The following is a 20401-nucleotide window of genomic DNA, read 5'->3' as shown; positions in this document are numbered from 1 at the left end:
CACATTTAGAATTAGGAGAAAAGTGTTAGAAGGGGATGAGAGATCTGATCCATTCTCCTCTTCCAAGAGCTGAGAGTCCTGAGCTATTCCTGGCAGACTGGGAGGGACAAGCAGAGGTTGGGGTGGAGGCTCTGAGGCTGTGGCTGCAGGAGAAGAGCTTTCTGAGCAGGTTCCTTTTCCTGGGGGGTGCTTGGAGGGCAGAGGCACAGGGCTGTGCGTGCCACCCCTGGCCATGGCAGGTGGAGCCTGTCCTGCTGCACCATCTCCTGCTTTTTGTGAGCACATCTGGGAGCTGCCCCTTCCCACACAGTTCAACAGAAATCCAGCTGTTTGCTCTCTCCAAGGTGGGGTTTTCTCTGCAGCTCCGGGGCTGAAAATGTTGGTACCAGGAGATGGAAAAGCCCCAAGACATTTAAGGTAAATTAGGGGCACACCTGGGCTAAACCCCCTTGGCTTGCAGCTCCTGCTATCAAAGGAGGACATTTATGCAGTAACTGCTTGTTTCTGTGCTTGAACCTTTGCTAGTGAGACCAGTACGGACAGAAATACATACATAAACACATAAAATACAAATATATAAATATATAAACATTATAGGAAATAAAATATAAAAATACAAATATATACAAAACATATATAAATAAATATAAAATCTAGTACATAAATATAAAGATAATCTATAAATATTTAGAGATCTGAATAGATATAAACATGTAATAAATATATAATAAAATACATAATAAAATATATAATAAAATAGATAATAAAATAGATAATATAATATAAACATACATATACAAACATTTCTCTCTTTGAAAGCAATAAAACTCCAGCTCATTCACAGGGACCAGCAGCAGCTGAAGGTGGGGCATCTGTTGCCCAGTTCCACCTGTTAATGGCTTCCTGTATTTCCTGCCAAAGGAATAATTTTTAAAGAATATTTGAATATTCTACCACACTTGGGTGAAAATTCTGCCTTGTGGACCCTTCCCCTTCTGCTCTTGGATGCACCCAGTGAAGATTTCCAGCTCAGCCACCCATGATTTGCAAACACTGCTGTTCCTTCCAGCCCTGATTGCATGGTATCCCCATGGCAGATGCAATTGCCTAAGAGAAACAAACATTAAGAAAGAATTTAATGTATTGTTGCTTGTCCTCTGATAACAAATGCAACAGCTGCAGGCAAAAGGGGAACTGTCACCTGGAACAGGCAGTTCCAAGCACCCAAGGTTTTGGAGAGGGCCCAGGAACGTGCACAGTGCAACCAGAAATGGGCCCCCAGGGAGGGCTGGGTCAGGCTTTTGGGATGGCACATTTGAACAGTTTTTCTTGATTATTATGGTAAATATTACCACCAGACCCCACCTGTGGCATAAACTCACTGTGATCCTCTTTTATGGGAGGGATCCATACCGAGAGCTCTAAATCCAGATCTTGCAGCTCTTTTGTTTCCTGAAAATTCTGGAAGCCCTTTTGCCATCTTCTTGTGAGTAAAGAGCCAGGGGATGGCAAAGATCCCCCTCCAAGGATCTGCTGCTGGGTGGGACTGAGCAAATCTCAGCTCTTCCAGCAAGGCTTTGTCCAGCTCCTGGGAAAAGCCAGTGACTTTGTCTGCAGTGCCACAAAATCTTTGCAGCACTCAGGCCCCCTGAAGGCTTGGGAGCAGCCTTGGCAACCCCATTCCAGTATGGGGAGAAGCAAATACAGCCACATTTACTGGAGGTTTTGTATAATAGAGTGAAATTTGAGATTTTTTTTCAGCCAGACCCAAAACTTCTCGTTCTTAAGGTTTTTGTTTTTTTTTTTTTTCAGCCAGACACAAAACTTCTCGTTCTTAAAGTTTTTGTGGTTTTTTTTCCCAACACAAGGTTATTTTACAAGTCTCGTGGATGTGAAGGTGAGAAGGAAAAGAAAGAGAGAAGAATGAAATGATGACATGAGCTTCTCTAGGTTCCATGCATAAATGATATTATATAGTTATAGTAGCAGGTTTCTTTAAAATGTAATTCATTAAGTGAGAGAAAGAAGCTTCTGCACATGACTGGAAAGCAGATTTGGGGTGGCACACAGCTGTGGAGGCTGGGATTTGTCTCATTTTTATTCAGTCATCTAAAATTTCCTTCCAGAGCCTGCAGAAGGAGCAGCACCTCCAGAGAACGAGGCAAAGCCCAGCTGAGCCATCAATCCCTGCAGGAGATTAACGCCAGGCTGAGCTCCCCCCACTCCAGAATGAGTCTAACTGGATGCTTGGCTTTTGGACAGACTTAAATTAAGGATTAGGAACTCAAGCCATGACACAAATGCACATTATTACTTTGTAAATAGTCAAAGAATTAGAGAAGAGGATCTAGAGGGAACCTAGAAATTCATTCAGAACCAGATGATGGCAGAAAAAAAAAATCTGAGACTCTTTGGTGTAACTTAAACATCCTTTTCCCCTACATAAATGAAGCCCTGCTAATTAGCCAGGACACCTTTCCAGTCTCTTGTGCCATCCTTTTTTCTGCAGTGTTTAGATCACTGATGTCCATTAACTCCTGGAATATCAGAGACAATATTAAGGAAAAAAAAAAAAAAAAAAAGAAAAAGACGACTCTAAAAGGAAAAGAATGTTATGAAAACAAACTGTGGCTTTTTAGGACTTTTTGCAATTTCCTGAGGCTTTTTCTTGAACTGGGGAACATCAAGTCCTCCCTCTGCAGCAATTCGTGGGAACAGGGCTGCGCGCAGCCCGGCTCAGTCCAGAGAGGCACAGCGGGTCCGGGCCGTGCCTGGGCTCCAGGAGGGCCCTGCGGGGAGCAGCCTGCATTTTGGGGAGGCCCTGGCAGCCAGGGATTGGGAATGGCAGCAGGAAAGCCAGGCTGGCTGTGCTAGGGGCTGGTTCCTGCAGGACGGGAGGGTGCGCGGCTTCCCTCAGGAAATCCCATCCTGTGGGAGACAGCAGGGCTGGGCCTTGGGAATTCCCAGGGCTCCTCCTCAGCACTGGGGCTGCCACAGCCCGAAAAACCCGGCACAAAGCAGGGCTGGGCAGAGCTGCTGCCAGCCAAGCAGCCAAGCACAGCTGCTGGCCTCCAAGCAGAGCTTTTGGCCACCAAGCAGAGCTTTTGGCCACCAAGCAGAGCTTTTGGCCTCCAAGCGGAGCTTTTGGCCTCCAAGCAGAAGTTTTGGCCACCAAGCAGAGCTTTTGGCCTCCAAGCAGAGCTTTTGGCCACCAAGCAGAGGCTTTGGCCACCAAGCCACCCCCGCTTTCAGCCCCGGCAGCCCTGGGATCTGCTCCCTGCCCCCCTCTGCCTTTAGGCCATGGCTGGGATGGCACGGGGCACTGCTGTCAGGTAAAAATTCACATTTCTGGCTGCCGGGCCTCGCTGTGTGGATCCCAGGGATTGATTTATCCCAGCAGCTCAGGGTCAGCTTGGGTGAAGAACTGGGCTCCAGAATGCTCAGGTCTCTGATGGGATTTGGAATTTCTAGGCACAATGTGAATTTTGTTATCCCAGAAAACCCCTCGTGCACCCCTGCTGGGATGGTCTCTCAGTTTGGCAGCAAACTATTAAAAAAACCTCTTCCAAAATAATTTTAAATCCCTTTTTACACCTGCAGTATTTTCAGCTCCCCAGCTTGTTGATAGGAATGTTACATTGCACAGCACATGTACGGCTTCCCCTACACTCACAAGGTCAATTACTCTGTCAAAAAAGGAAATTAAATTAAATTAACTAGGCACAGTTTCAGTCTTGACAAGAAATATTTGTTATGTTGCTATTGGCTGGATAGCCTAAGATGGACAGTTAAACAAATCAGTGATCAATTAGCAATTTGAAGGGGGAATAAGCTGTAATTGTCTTGTCCTTTCTTAAGAAAGAAAAAAATAGAAGAAATTTTCCTTCCTGGGTCCTCTGAGGCCTCACTTTTCCGTGAGCCGTGAGCTCTTAAAGATAATCATTTAATGGCTCAGATTGTTTTAGCTATTTCCTTAAATACTCCAGGGTAAGTTTCCTTGCAGCTCACTCACTTGAGTGTATCTGACCCAGCTGAACACATTTAACCTATTCTCTTCCTCCTCTCTGTACTCCAGCTTATTGCTAATTTTAATTATTTCATGCATCTGGTGGGAGTTAACCTCTTGCTGTGAAGACTTAAGCAAAGAAACTATTGAACAATTAATCTTTATTCTTCTCTTGGCAGTGCTGGGATTTTTATCTTTTTCTCTGTTTTAAAGCACAGAATCTTTTCTCATCTCCTTTAAGGCCTCCTCCAAGCTGTCATTTTCTGCTTTAATGTTGGAACACCACTGGACATTTCCCACCCTGGGCTTGCACAAACAGAAGGGAAATGTTTGATTTGAGAGCTGGGGTGGAAAAAGCTGCCCAACAAAGCTGCAGTGATGTGCCCCAGCCCAGAAACTGGGGCATGACATTGCTTACAGGACATATCACCAGAGAGATTAATTTTAATTTACTTAAATTTAATTTACAGAGAGATTCATTTTAATTATTAACAGCTACACAGACCTGAGGTGACTTAGGATACCTGGATTTAGGCACCCTGAATAACACTCAGGACCTGAGAAAGTAACACTGAAAACCACCAGGAGGGAAAAAGATAGAGAAAAAAAAGCTCAAACCCCAAAAAGTTGCTCACCTCCAAGTGAACACACAGCTGGGGAAGTAGAATTTTAAAGGAAAAATCCCAGTTTAGCTTTCTTGTTTGTAAATAAAATTATTTCTAGTGGTGCTTTGTAATGGATTTTTCCTTGGTAAAAAGGACATTTTCTGGTGTCCTGGAGAAGATTCTGTGAGAGGGAAACTGAGGATGAGGTTTGGCGTGCAATTTGCACGGCCTGAGGCTGATCCCTCACCTGCAGCCCCACTGCCCCAGCCTCCCCCACCAGTGAAATAAAGAAAACTGGCGCTGACTGTTGTGGAGCACTTGGAGAAATGTGCTGGGAGCCCAGTCCTGGGCTGCCCTTCTGCTCTGGCCAGGAGTGCCAGGCACAACCAGGAATTCCTTTGGTGAAGGTGCAGCTGGCAGGCTGAGATGTTATCTTTGCAAACCACAGCTGAGAGCCAGATTAAAGCTCCCAATAAAACCTTAATCCATTGAGCAATTCCTCCTTTCAAACGGTGCAGCAGCATTAAAACACAGCTGGGGCAATTTCTAAGGAAATCAGGAGATGGAATCGTGTGACAACATCCCTGTGCCCTGCAGTCCTGACGTGCAGAAGGAGCTCCCGAGGAGCTCGTGTGTCTGACAGGGTGGGACAGGCTGGATTTTCAACAAAAAGCTCTTCCCCTGCCCCTATCCTAGGGAGATTTTCAACAAGAAGCTCTCCCCCTGCCCTGTCCAAGGCAGACTTTGCTCCTGTGCTGTCAGGATGTACCCACTGCCTGTGATTTAGGACTCACCAGGCATGCCAAGGATGTGTCAGCTTGCTCCTGGCAGCAGGAATTGTGTTTGTGTAACAACAAGCTTTAAATCCCCGTTAAGAAACATTGTCTGATCTGCAGCATGGGACTCGTTCGTTTTGTTGCTGTCATTTTTTACTGAAAAGGAAAAAAAAATAGAATGCGCACAAGACGTTTCTCCAAAATTCTGGAGGGCACTTTGGAATGTCTTTAAAAAAATTTAAAAAAAACCCAAAACCAAGCACCAAACAGCATGACAGATTGGGTAAGAGCTCCATCCCCTCCTCCTGGAAGGCTGATTTGGATGTGAAGGAGAATGTTTGTTGTGTCTCCTGGACACGCCGCTGTCCCTCGCTGCCTGGCTCTGTGAATTGCACAAGGGTTTCAACACCAACCCAGCATCAGGCTCTGAAATGTGGATTTCAGCCTGCACAGCCCAGCTGCTTTTTGCTGAGCCCTTCTGGAGCCCAGAGCTCGGGAATGACACGGAGAGGCCAGTGAGTGAGGGCTGCAGTGCCAGGGACAGGGCTGCATCCCTGCCCTGCCCTCCAGGGGAGCCCTGGCACCTCTGGGTCTGCTCACTTTTGTCAAGAACCAGAGCTCCATCAGGAGGGACATGGGCAGGGAAAGCCCTGCAATGACTAAAATAGGTTAAATTCCAGTATTGGGGCTCCAAATAAGAGCCTGACCGAGCTTCACAAGGGCTTTTCTTGCTGCAGTCATGGAAGTTTGGAGCTGCCTCCTTTCTGCCCCAGTGCAGGCTGAAGCCTCACTTTGTGGATTGTGTTGGGATCTGCCTTTGCAGGAGGGTTCTCCTGTTCCAGCCTTTGCAGGAGGGTTCTCCTGTTCCACACTCGACAGGGAAAGAGCCTGTGAGCTCTCAGCTCCCTCCCACCCAGAGCTGCAGGGAGAAGGTTCTGCTCCTCCTGGAGCTGCCAGGATGCTCCTCCCGAGGTGCCTCAGGGCTGCCCTGACCCCAGGATGGCTGGGGAGGGCAGGAGCAGCTGGGGCTGCCCTGGCACAATGGGCTGGGGAAGGAAATGCTGCTCTCATTTGTGTCCTCAGCCCCTTGGCTGCACACCAAAGGGCCAGGGCTCCGAGCAGGACCGGCACTCACAGCCAGCAAGGGACAGCAGGATGCAGGGGACAGGAACTGGGGACAATGGGAAGAACCTGGGGTGCAGCAGCAGCCACAGGCTGGCCCCTGCCTTGCCCTGGCACTGCTCCTTGTGCTTGTGGAGGGATCTGAGCCAGCAAAGCCGGCAGACACCTTGGGACCACCACAGCTCCTCTCTCCCTCTTGGTTTAATAATGCCCACAGCTGAATGATAGTGTTCCTGCAAGTGGAACTTTGAGGATTCTGGCTGTACAGAAAGAAATTTCTCAGCCACTGGAATTCAGTGAGGCTTGAGCCCAGCCCAGGATCAGTGCAGGATTCACACTGTGCTCATGGCAATCCCTTTTCACTATTTTTAGTGCCTCATTTATTCATCAAATCACTTTGCCTTTATGTTGTTCAGACATCCCTTCTGCATTTTTGGGGCAGGTGTCCCCAGTGTTCCATTTAGGATCAAATCCTGCTCCCTTTGGGCACCCCAACCCCTCCTCCCTGGGAACATGAACCTCATTTGTACATCATTCCATGGAGGCCAGCCTTACAAATCCTGGCTCAAGGACTTCTCCTGGAATCCTTGTCTGATAGAGAGTGGACAGAACCCAGACCACGAGCCCCTGAGTGGTGCCACCTGGAACACAAATGGGATTTTTCTCCAAAGGTGAGCAGCTTCCCCACTCTCGGCTTGATCCCAGGTTTGGGGCTCTGCCCTTGCACTGGGCAGTTTCCAGTGGAGCTCTGGGTTAATTGTGTGCCAAGATTGGTGCTGGTTAAGCACAGCTTTATTGTGTACCAAAGGAAGTGCACAGCAAACAGGGAGGAGACATTATATATAAAATTCATGGCTGGGTGCTTTACAGCCCACTGGTTCCTCCCTCCCAGTATATCCCTGCCCATGGCAGGGCAGCTGCAATTAGATGTTCCTAAAGGTCCCTTCCAACCCAGCCCTTTCAGTGGCAATATTTGGGTTAAGTTGTATCATTTCCACTACTGACAATTTCTTGTGGTACCACTCGTGTTGGGCCTGGCAGATGAACACCTCACAGTCCAAGGAGCAAATGAAAAGTGATGCCTTTGGGAACCAAAAATAGCTTCCATCAGAAAATCCCCTCTTTGTGACACAGAACTTGCACTGCTGGGTGCTACAAGTGCCCTCCTCAGCACCCAGGCACTCCAGGTAACTCCTACAAGCCACCTTTCAACCCTGTCATGTTTTCAAATTCCATTTCTTAGCAGGGCTTCACCCCCTGTGACTTCATCTGGGTGTGATGCCATTGCTCCAAGGCCATTTTAGCATTGGAATTACACTTGCAAGCAGACTCTGCACCTTGGAATTGCAGTGGGAAATGCAGAGTCCTTAGTGTAGAGTCCACCCAGAAAAGAAGGTGAATAACTCCCAGTTAAATTTCTACCACCTTCATTTATTTTTATTTTTTGTCAATAACAGCTGAAAAATTAAAAAAGGCTATTAATTTACTAAGAATTTAATAAGTTTTACTTTTAATATTTAGAAAAAACCTGTCTCTGATAGTCCTTTTTCATTGTCCTTTTCCACAGAACTGCAAGTGCAAGCTTAATAGGAGGACTCAGGGAATTCTATGCCATAAATTGATATTGGAAAGTCAAAGCACCATGGAAGTCTCATCTTCTTTGAATCTGGCTTCATTACCCCTGTTTGTATTTTACTGTAAAAATGCATAGACTAAAAATATCAAATATTTTACTCAAGCTCAAGCTCAGGCAGAGTCCAGATGCAGAGGAACCTGCACATCCCTGTGCCCTTCCTACCAGTCTAGAATTAATCACATTAATCCACATTCAAACGTGAAAACTGAAGAGAAAAGGACTATAAAAGAAGAAATATTCAGCTGGGGAAATATTTAGCTAAAGAGCTCGTGGATCTTTTGATTAAAGTTCAGCTAAGAGACAGCAAGTTTAACATAATCTGGATTCCAACACACAGCAACAAACCCATTCCTTTGGACTGTGCATCTTAATTTACTTCTGACTGCAGGACTCTGATCATTCCTCTCCTTCCATTTACTCTGCTTTGAGGCTGAGCTGGGAAGGAATTCTGGGAGTCTGCATTCTTCCCAAAAGGACCTCCCTGTGCACAAGGAGCCCAGCTGGAACTGTGAACGTGAGCAGCTTTGGATTTGTGTCTCTGCACAAACGTTCAGGGTTCTGCTGGTGGCTCAGTGCTCGTGTTGGGGTTCTGTGCCATGGAAGGAAACCAGCAACCAAAGTCCACCAGGAGCAGCTGATTCAAAGGCATCTCATTGATCAGTCCCTGGTGTCCTCCTGTTACCAATGGAGACTCAAATCCATTTTTTAAGGTCTAGAACCCAAAGCTTGCCCTTGTTACAGGAGCCACCTCCTCCACTCTGCTGACATTTTTCATTTATTCAGCCTGCAGAAGACAGGTCTCCCTTGCCAGCAAGCAGATGTTCACCAAGAAGGTTTTACTAACTGATCAATTGCAAAATCCCTCACTGCAATCCTTTAGAAAATCAGATGCCCTCTGTCCTTCCTCCCACTCCAGCTTAGTTGCCAAAACTTACATACAAAATTATTACTGTAATGTTTTATAGTCACTGGGAAAAAAAATATCCACTTGGTCTTACAGAATGATGTGAAATGAATCTGTGGCCTCAAAAGGAAAAAAAAGTCTATTAAAAGTAGCTCTTTTTCCTCCCTCCTCCCTCTCCCAGGCCCCTTTTACTCCCCTCCCCCAACAATAAAGGATGTTTTGGAACAGCCTTTTCAGGAAACATTTCCACAGCAAAATGCAGCATCATTTATAATATTTAAAGCTACATTTTTGTTGAGATGGCTTGGCAGGCTTTGCTTGCAAATCTGGCAGGATATGGCCAGCTGAGAGTTAGCACTAACAGACCGAGGATATGCTGACACAACAGAATGCTTTAATCACCCCTGCAGCAGCAGGACAAGATCCTCTCCTGCACTGCCAGCTCTTCCCAGTGTGAGAACCAATGGTGCTGCGTGCTCCTCCTTCCCTCCCCTGCCTCTGGAGACTCCAGCTCTCCCTTGCTGTCTCCACTGAGCTAAAAAAGCCTCCTTGGGTAACAGCACATAACATAATGAGCAATGGATATTCCTCTTGGCCAACGCTGTTATGAAAATGCTCCCCATTTCCAGCACAATGAGGAAGCTTAATAATTAAAAAGAAAGCCTTTAACCAGTTTGTGTCCCAATAGAAGGGCTATTTTCACTAGCAGCTAAAGCTCTCTTTTGGCTTTACCCTTTTCTGAAGCAGGGCTGAGAGCCCAGTTTGCAAAATCCCAACTGGAAACTCATCCCGTTTGAGAGCTGGGAGCTGATCTCAGCCACTCACAACAATCTCTCAAAGCAAATTAATTTCAGATTTCAAAGGAGTCCTGAAGCATTTAACCCCAAAAATCTGAGAGTTGCTGCCTTGACTAATGCTTGCCCAGAGCAAGACTTACCCAGAGAATTCCTGCTGCAGGATCCAGCCAAGCTACAGACTTGCAATCCTTCACTATTCTCCACATTAAGCAATAAAGAGACGCAGTGAAAGAGGCTGTGCATTGAACAAACCTTTCCTATTTTGGGAGCATATAAATTTAGAGGTGCTGTTTACTGGCTTTGGTGCACTGAAAGTTCTTGCAAACACCAAGTGCATGTGGCATTTGGCTCTTGGGAAAAAATAAAGGTAAAATCCTGTGAGGCCCTGCACACACACACATCAAACCCTGCCACACTGCATCCAAAGCTGTGGAATCATTTCCTCCTTTCTTCCTTTGCTGGGTCAGTCTTTGCCTTCTGAGTGTTTACTTCAGGCCAGTGAAGATGTGCTGCCTAATTTCCTCTGCATCTCTTCCTGCATATCCAAACAAAAATCCAGAAGTTCAGGAATTGTTTTTCCTACACCCATCATTTCCAGGGCTGAGAAGAGCACAGGTACATTCCTTGTATCCATGGGGTTGGATACAGCCCTGTGCAGCTGATTTTTAACCACTGGTTTTCAGAGGAGGCACTCGGAATGGGATTTATGATGAGACCCATAATTTTTTCCAGGGCTGGAATGAGAACCTGAGCTGTTTGACAGGTGTGTGACTGAGCTGCTGATCCAGGAGGGGTTTGCTGGGGGTGTTCCCCCTCAGTTTTGTTCTCCTTCTTCTGTAAATTTCTAGCTGCAGCTTTGTATTGCTTGTGTTTGCAAAGTTTGGGTTACATCCATTCAAGGGATATTACCTCTTTTTTAAAGGGGGAAAAGTCCCATTGAAACGTACTCAGCCTCAAGACAGAGTTTGCAGCCACAAATGTTAAATGCTGATCCCTCAGGGCTTGTCTGTGCCCACAGTGGCTGGACCTGTGGGGTGTTAGCTGAGGGAAGGGGCTCAGCAGCTCTTGGCAAGCCCATTTCCCATTTCCCACGTTTTGGGATGCTGTTAGGGAGGGCTGAAGGGAGGTGAAACACCAGCACCAGGGGTCCAAAAGGGTTTTCCATGCTTTTATGGAAGCTGTGGCTAAAATGGTCTGGGCTGCAGCAATGGGGATGCTGGACATTCTTTTTCTCCTCTCAGTTTCCATTCCAGGCCCTCACAGCAACATTTGCTGGAGAAATGGTCACCAGTGTAGCCTGAAGAAGGAAACTTTCCCTGCTGAACAGGGATCCTTGAGCTCCTACAAGGAATGTTCTGCTGCCTGACAGGGCGAGGGGGACGGGCTGGATGTGTGCAGGGACACCAAATGACTTTCCCTGGCTCAATTTTCCTGCAGGTTTTCCACAGAAAAAGCAGATCAGTGTGAAATACAAGGCAGAATGACAGCCCAGAAGTTTCAAAGCCTGTGGGAATGTCCAGGATCCCACACCATCCCTGAGGATATCATGATGTAGTGCACAGATGACTGAGGGGCAGCACAACACCAGCAAAATCAGGTTCTTCAAAGGCAGGCATGTACCAGCTGACTGCTTCTATTTTTGAGTTGTTCAATGGTTTTAGTAGCACCGAAGATCAAAACCCAAATTGTTCATTTATGGCATAGCCCATTCTACCCAAAACTCTAGAGAGTCTGAAAGTATTACAACCTACTGATGAACTCCCATTAGCAAGTTTGTGTTTTTAATAAATAAAGTCCCATAGAAACAGAAAGTATTTACAATTAGATCAAAATTCTGAATATAATTCACAAGAGAAAATGCTATTTTTTGAGAAGATGTTTTCATATCCTCATAACAGTCATTTGTTCTAAATTAGTACATAGCAATTGTCCATTAAATGAACATTTTTCCCTTAAGACCTATTCTTGTAGAAAAGTATTTCAGGCAAAACTTCTTAACCATGATGTAACCACTCAGAATCAGAACATGTCAGTGATTAGTAACTCACATAAAAAATTAACACTTTGCATGGCTTGAGGAAAACATGGTGAATAATATCAATATGTGAGAGCAGACAGGGTGTGGGGAGAACAACATTTTATTAGAGCAGCTGATACAGTTGAAAGAAAAGTAGAGGCTTTTGGGCACTCAGTGCCTTCATCCTCATAAAGGATAACACCCATTCCTGCAAAACTCTTCGGATTATGATTCCATTAGCACTCTGGAAACATAGGGATTTTGGACTGAGTGGCTTAGGCACTGTCACTGCTGAATGGACAGTTTGAGAAATATTACCCCTTGCAGGAGTGGGATGAAGCTCTTTGGTTAATGTGCTGCTGGGTTTCACAGATTTTTTTCAGTGCTTTAACAAAGTACTGAACTCAATTTCCCTGTCAGAGCATCTCTGCCACTTATTTTCAAATAATTTTGAATATTACTTCTGTAAGGACATGCCCTAAAATTCCTTTTTTTTTGAAGCCTTCTGGACTTCCATTTCAAGGGAAGCCAGTGGGAAATCGATTGTTTAAGACATGCAGGCTCAGATTCATGGTTCTTGCTGGGTGCTGCTGTGACAGGAATTCAGTGCTGGAGCTGGGGTCCATCCCAGCTCATCTCTGACCCACCCTCCACAGGAGGGGGCAGCTCTGGCAATTCTCCCACCGAGGGATGGAAGGCAACGCTTCAAATGAACAGTGGAAAACAACTTAAACCAGAGGGAGAACCTTCCCTTTTGCATTGTAACAGCCATGGAAGCGTGGATGCAATTCCTGCCAGGCCCTGCTCAGCTGGAACCACCTGAAATGTGCAGCAAGGCTGCAGAGCTGAGCATGGCTGCAGTGCTGTGTGTGCTCCAGGCCATCTTTCTGAGCCACCTGAGATGACCTCACTGCAAGCCTGGCAGGATCAAAGCTGCTCTCTGCAGCCTGGCAGTGACTTCATCTCAGTGCAATTCCACCCCTGGGCTCCACACCTGGAGGGGAATGATCCAATTCCCCAAACTTCCTGGTGGGAACAACGCTCACTGCTCACCTCAGGCCCAGAGGTTACCTGAAATCAGCAGCAGGAAACGTTTCCAGGTGTAGCAGGCATGAGCTGAAGGATTAATTTTAATATGTACCTCTCTCAGCTCCTTTATTGCATAATTTGCATTGGCTTAAGAGTTTCAAGGTCTGCATTAGGAGCAAAGCCAATTTCTACTCCCTGAAGATCCTACTCACACCTACATCACCTCTTTGTCCACTTGGGAATCACCACTCCCCTTGTCTCAGTTTAAGGCACATTTTTTGCTACATAAAAAAAATATAGACAGAGGGAGGAAACCAAGGGTATTGAGGACCTCTCCTTATTTTGATATATAAGCTACCAATAGTGGCTTTTCCCCCCAGTATTCCCTCTCCTGGTCCACCACTGTGGGTCCCCCCTGCTTGATGTAGTCAGGGGTCACATTCACAGACTGTCAAAGGTGGGCAGGTGAAATGTGAATCTCTCACCTCAGCACCAAGAATACCTCAAAATGACATTGTTAGGAAATTTATCTTCTGTTAAATCTGTAAATTCACTCTGCGGTGCTCTGCTCCCTGTGGAACTCTTGGGTGACATCACAGGGCAATGCATGCAAGAAAAGCAACGACCTCAACAGCAGGAAGATCTCCCAGCACCCCTGGATGAACACCTAGGGCTTGAGTCAAACCCAGGGTGCAGAGTCTCCATCACAGCTTTATCTTTACACAAGAATTAATCTAAACCTTGCTTTTGTTTAGGAGTTAATTTGTCACAGCATTGCAATTTTCCATGGTATTTTGACTGCTGTTCAATGGCAGTTTATCAAATAACTGGGGAAGGTCTTGGGCCAAGAGGTTCGCACCAACCTATTCCAGCTCAGCCCTGGCTGCTGTGGGGTGGGAACTGGAGTAGCTGCTGCTCCACCTGCCTCACACTTGCACGAGCAGAGGAATCAAAAGGACTCTGTTTCCTAGGAGTGCTGAGCAGTGCATATTCCTCCCCTAACGAGTTCTTGAAGTGGCATCTGATTTCTCAGTTTGCCCGCAAAGGAGTGGCCTGATCTCTCCTTACACCCCTTTGGAGAGCTCTGCCAGTGTCGAATCTTGTTATGGAAGGCATGAACATTTTCAGACCTGACACCTCTCCCTTTGGCCTTTGAGGCTCTCCTGGGAAGTTACACCAATCTGTGACTGAATTTTACTGTGCTGCTGCCTTGGGAGCACAAAATGGAACGCTAATGCTTCAAACATTTCCCTGGGAATGCTCAAGGAGAAAGGTTTTTATTTAGTTGAAATTTTAACTGCATGCTTGAGTGAAGCATCGATCACACTCGGACAAGCAATTTTAAGAAATAACGTAGTTAAAAAAATTAATTCTGAAAATACTGCCAACAATTTCATGATATAGATACTTTTAATATTAAAAGTAAATTGTAAATGTGTCTTTATAAACAATATGCATAAAATAGATCTACTATACTAAGCTCTCTCTTTTTAAATGCTGTTTCACAGTAATCTCTTAGGTACGCCAAGTTTTTCCCTCATAGAAATAGTGCAATCTGAAGAACATACATCGTGTCAGGGGATCAACAGCTGCTCTGCTCATTAATACAGGTCCTTGTAGATCTCTTGTAGCAGAGGATGGAGGCTCATGTCCGTCTCGGTTTTCTTGATGACCTGCAGGAGCTGCACGTGCTCCGTGACGATCTGCCTCAGGTCCGTCATTTTCTGCAGCAGCTTTGCAAACAGCTGCGAGGACTCGGGGTGGTTCAGCTTCAGCTGCAGCTCCAGGGCTTGCAAAAGGTTGTCCTGAATGTCTTCAATGGGCTTCACATTTAGCAACCCCGGGCGGTCTGGGGGAAAAAGGGTTGGGAGTTTATCAGCACCATAACAGCGATTTTCTGCGTTAATTTCTTAACGTGTTTATCAGCAAATTCTGATGGCATGGCCACCAGGCAGCTTGTAAGGTTTCCTGGGATCTGCTCAAAGGAGTTTTAGGATTAGTCTTGGGAACATTTTCCCTAGGTGCTCTGGGGAAAAAAAGGGTTGTGAGTTTATCAGCATCACAACACCAGTGCCATGCATTAATTTCTTACACATTTCTTAGCAAATTCAGCTTTTACAGACGGCATTTCCTGAGAACTGTCTGACCATCAGGTAGTTTGTAAGATTTCACTGGGATTTGCTCAGAGGGGTTTCAGAACTAGTTTTATATCTAGAACTAGGTTTATCCACTGACATTTCTCTAGGTTTAATCTGCTGCAGTGGATTAAACTAGTGGATTTTCCACAATAAACTGGGAGGGTGTATGGGAAAAAAAGAGTGAGATAGTTGGGGGATAAACAATCCATATCAGGTAATTCACTTCTGGAAATTCAATATGTACTGATGGGTTTGCATGTAGTTGCTGCCACTAAAAACATTTCTTGCTAAGGTGGATGTGAACCTATCAAAAATAAAAAAAAAAAAAAAAGAAAAAAAAGGCATAAACTCAACTTCTGCAGTTTATTTCATTCTCCAGCACTAAAAGTTAATGAAATGTTGAATGTCTAAGCAATGAAACCTGCATAACTTTGTTAAATTCTCACATATGACAACAACCACCATGAATTTGTTACTGCTAAAATACTTAATACTGGGTAACACATCCCAAGTATCATAATAAATCGTGAAAAGAGTCAGTAATTTAAATAACATTCGCTGTGTAGCTATGAAATTATTTTCATAGTTTGATCAATAAAAAGCAGTGCCTACTGCAAGCCTTAAATCACTTCCCTGAGGCAATAATTCCATTTCAGCAAGGACAAGAGGCTGATCTCCATTAAAAACATTAAAAATAAGCTGTTATTTCCTGTGATCTTGCTAACCTTTCTGAGCAGAGAGTTCTCCTAGCTCAGCTCGACTCGTGCTGGCAAAAAGGCTGGGAGAAAACAAAGCTCTTTATAAATACATCGTGGCTTTACCTCATGGGGAAAACTGCAGTGCAAACTAAAAGGCAAAGCTGGCAGGAAAACCAGCGAGGGAGCCATGAAAATGAAGGTCACTGATCAGGAAAGGATACTCAGCTCTCCAAGAGGGGAGGTTTAGGCAGAGTTTTTCAGAGATAGGAATAAAAGTAATTTTGAGTGTGAACCTGGATATTTGTCAATGCGCTCGTCTTGCAGACATCATTTATTTATCCCATTTGATAGATTACCCCATAAAATCTGGTTCAGAAAGTCTGAGAGTAAATATAACAAAAAGTTTCCTTTTTATGAATTTTTGAGCAGATTTTTCAGGATACCTAAAGAATTTTTGATAAATATTAGATATTTATTTTTGGATGACCTGAATGCATTGCATGGGCTGCAGAATTGAGTTGACATCTTTCTGAAAGTTGCCAAATTTCAGCATTTCGAAGCTGGTAATAATTTGGGGTTGTGATAGCTTTAAATTCTCCTTGTGTGCTGCAGCTGAACTCTGAGCTAGCTGGGCATGACTCAGTGTGCAGGGACAGGAAAAATCAGAGAGCACAAAGAGGAGGCCTCGATTTCCCCTGAGATCCAGCTCCCTTTGCCCCCTGCTCCTTTGGGGTGGGAAGTTTTTGGGGTGTGAGCTTTTCAGGAGCCAATCCCAATTCAGATATTGGGCTTCAGAATCCAGGAGGAAACTCCAGTGGGTCTGGAATTTATCAGGAGCCCCCTGAATTTGGGTGCCTGAGACTGCAGGGGCTAAAATCCTGAAAAACCCAGTGAAAAACCCCAATCTGATGATTTTTTAATGACCCAGTGGGACCAGAGGCAGAAAAGATGACTCTGACAAAAGCCTAGGAGATCATCAGATGTTATTTTTATATAAGCCAATTCAAGAGGAAGGAAAATTCCCATTGAAGGCAAGAGAGATTTTTCATGAATGAGAACTTCAGGATATGGGCAGTGTTTTTTGGGTGTTGACAGTTTGCTTTACTTTCTCAGTAAAAACCTCTTACAGAGGAAAATGCTGCTTCTGTTCCAAGAAACTTATCTAAATCAGGAAAAAAAAAGGAAATAAGAGGCAAAAGCTTAAACATCCAGCTATTATGGTATATTTCAAGCTGTTAAAATGCTCTTAAATATAGATCTGCTCCAGACCAATTTGGTTTTGTACCAAAAAGTCAGTTTTGTGCAGTGAGGAGCTGCAGAGGGATGTGCCTTGCAGGAAAAAGGAAAATGCTATTTATTACGTTTGTTTATTCACATTTCCTTTATATTTTCACTCATTGTCATACAGCTGCTTCAATTGCTTTGAAAACTATTCTAAAAAATGTTCACAGTGACTGGGAAAGGCCAATAACCCCAAAGTTCTGAGAGCAAGCAGTACCACTCTGTGTAAATTGATATTCTACACTGGCTCAGGGGAAAATACTTTATTTCTTTGTTTACTTACTTATTTGGATGCCTCTTTGATGTCCCTAGCAATAATTACAATCTTTTCTACCTGGTCCTCACATATGAAATGGCCACCTGCATGTCTTTACATTTTATTCTCTTTGAATAAATGCATTTTGCTTTTAAATGCACATTTTAAAATCTCAGTGAAAAACCAGGCAAGGATCTGGCTGAGTGAACACATGTGCTCCTTCTTTTTTTCTTTTGCTGAGGCAGATGTGACTCAGCACTTTGAGGTTTGTCTTCTGAGACTGTCACATGTATTGGAGTCACCAGGAGTTAGTCAGAACAAAGAAATGCTTTGCAATCAGAGCAAGAACTGCAGATCATCACTGGAGGCATTGAACCAGAGTGCAGGATTTGTGTGGCACTGAAATAGGAACTACTTCTTGGTAATAGTCTGTGATAAAACTTCAAATTTTGCTCAGCTGAGAATGCAGCAAAATTATTGAAAATGGTGTTTACACCAGGAGCAGGGACTTGTGGCTTAAAATTCAAGGTAAAAAACACACATAAAACAGAAAAAGTGACTTTAGAAGCATCTTTGGATTTAAATACCAGTTTGAATGCACATGGACTGGCAGAGTGAGGATCTTTACGGGGATACTCTGCCCCAAACACTGCTGGATCCAAATATTCTTGTATCCAAACATTCCTGTATCCAAATATTCCTGTATCCAAACACTGCTGGATCCAAGTATTCCTCTATCCAAATATCCCTGTATCCCAACATTCCTGTACCCAAACACTGCTATATCCAAACATTCCTGTATCCAAACATTCCTGTATCTATATATTCCTGTATCCCAACATTCCTGTATCTATATATTCGTGTATCCCAACATTCCTGTATCCCAAAATTTCTGTATCCCAACACTGCTGTATCCAAACATTCCTGCACCCAAACATTCCTGTATCCCAAAATTCCTGTATATAGGAATTTTATACACTGCTGTAACCAACCACTGCAGAAGATAATACACAAAAATTTGAGTCCATCCATGCTGCAAAATTCCCTTTTGAGCTTTCTCTTTGTTTGACAACAGCCTGCTTGAGTGAGTTTGCCCAATTCACAAATGAGAATTGTCCCAATAAGGTTTGCAGTATTCTCTTTCCTGCCCAAACTGAGCCATCCAGCTCCTTCTCCCTAAAACTTCTTGTGGCAGAGTTCATTTTCAGCTTAGGTGGATGTGATATTTTAAAGATGCTTCAGTTCTTTTTCATGTATAGTAGAGCACTCACTACTGACTGAGAGTGAGTCTCAGTGACAGAGAAGAAAAAAATCTCCTAAAAAAAAGCTTCCCAAATCTCATTTAACCAAAGTGTGTCTTTTAAAGTCACCACAGCTGGAAGGATGTTGTAATGAGGGTTTGCTGCTGCTGCTGCTGATGGCCAAAAGCATTTCTGTTGTACAAACCAGGTGAAACCCTATGCTCACACACAGTCTCTGTCTGACCAGCATTAAATTCAGAATACAAGACTTTGTTTGCCATTCACTTTGTTTTCCAGCACCAACAGTAAGAGCAGATCTGCAGAAATGAGTCCAAAGAAACATTTGGAATAGTTGAGGCAGAGAGAGGCTGCACTGAGCAGCTCAGGAACAGTAAAATCCACTGTGGGAGTATTTTCCATCTGTTGCTATTACAGTTAATTTGTCAGCTCCTTATTGCTGTGATTTGGGCTTTTTGCCTTTTGAGATAACATGCAAAAGCAGCTGTTTGGTTATCAAAAGGCTAAAGAGTTTTATAGGATTTGTGGCAAATTCCAAACACTTCCCAAGGAAAAGCTTTCCTTGTGTGATGTTCCAGCTGGAATTATCTTTCCCTTTCCCTGCTCCTCTTCTGTTAGAGCTGCACAAGAGCCAGCCCCCCTGGAGCCAGCAGAGTTAGCATAATTTCACCAGGTAATCACAGATTCACTGCCATTTAGAGCCCCTGGCTGAGATCTTTTTGGGTTTCACAAAGTGGTTTTGTGTTAGAGATGTTTGTACACGGGATTTCGTGAAGGGATTTAAGCATTGCAGGATTTCTGCAGCAAGGCAAGTCCTCGAGGTGTTCTGCTGTTGAAATCCTGTACTCAGTGAAATCACCCTGCTATATTCAAATAGTTCTTACAGAAACACAATTTTGCAAGGGTGTAGCTCTTACAGAAACGTCTGAGACAGCTGAGAAATAGGACCCAGTTTTATATCACACAAGATATTTTAATCCCACAGAAGGCACCCAGTTCAATAGATATCATATCTGGCTGTAAATTCCATGATAAAAGATTTCTTTAATTGGCAACAAAGCTTAATTATTTTCAATTTTTTTTTTCCCAAGCAGCTATCATGCTTTTTGGAAAAAAAAGAGTTCTAGAAAAAGATAGGGAGGTCTTTGTTGAAATTAAAGGATCTTCCTAGAAAGGACTGATTTATATTTATATGGATTTATATGTCTCTACAGATTTGTTTCAGAGTTTTGCTACAGTTACTTGATTCAAATTCATTAGTTCTTTACAAGTCTCTGTTTACAAATTATTCTGGAAAAAAAAAGAGACATGCTGATAAATCTGGCTCAACCCAGTTAATTATTGTATGTGAATCACTGTCTTCCTGCAATCTAAAACCTGAGATTGGTTACATCATTCCTATTTCCTCTGGTGGAAACCAAGCACTGCTGAGGACAGGGCTCTGCTGAACACAAATTCCCTTTTTGCAGTTAGGAGTGATTTTTGAGAGGCCTTTTTCTCATCTGTCACGTTTCATTACACCAAAACCTACAAAATATTGGCATGTTCTGAGTAGTGCCCTGAGAGGCTTGTACTATTTCTCCTCTCCCATCAAAACCAACCAAAACTACCCCAGCAAGGTAGGTTTTCCTTCCTGAATTATGCAGAGCCCTCGGGGATCACCGTGCCCAAGGTTTGCACAAGGAAATTTCTGGGAGGAATTCTTGCTGGGAGCAGAATCAGTGGGACAAATTCTACTGTGACCCCTTATTATTCCTGAGTGAAACACGGTGCCAGGAGGAACTGGAGGTGAATTTAAATGCAGATATACCTCAGAGTGCCCTCCCAGCATCAGGGCTGCTTTTAGAACAATAGCACGAGGTTGTGTGTGATTGCTG

The 20401-nt window shown here is 44.2% G+C and overlaps 1 protein-coding gene across 1 annotated transcript in view; it reads right to left on the bottom strand.

Moving 5' to 3' along the window:
- Positions 1-14148: 14148 nt before the first annotated feature.
- Positions 14149-20401, bottom strand: part of PPARG (peroxisome proliferator activated receptor gamma) — a 51463-nt gene continuing 45210 nt past the window's right edge. The window contains exon 7 of the mRNA XM_041459135.1: positions 14149-14741. Within this exon, the coding sequence (XP_041315069.1) occupies positions 14494-14741 (248 nt within the window). The 3' untranslated portion in view covers positions 14149-14493. The remainder of the gene's footprint in view (positions 14742-20401) is intronic.

This window comes from Pyrgilauda ruficollis, unplaced genomic scaffold, assembly GCF_017590135.1.
Source record: "Pyrgilauda ruficollis isolate IOZ18807 unplaced genomic scaffold, ASM1759013v1 scaffold131, whole genome shotgun sequence".
In the NCBI taxonomy this organism is placed as follows: domain Eukaryota; kingdom Metazoa; phylum Chordata; class Aves; order Passeriformes; family Passeridae; genus Pyrgilauda; species Pyrgilauda ruficollis.
The sequence above is the reverse complement of the archived record's forward strand: the minus strand, read 5'-3'. Positions and strand labels throughout refer to the sequence as shown.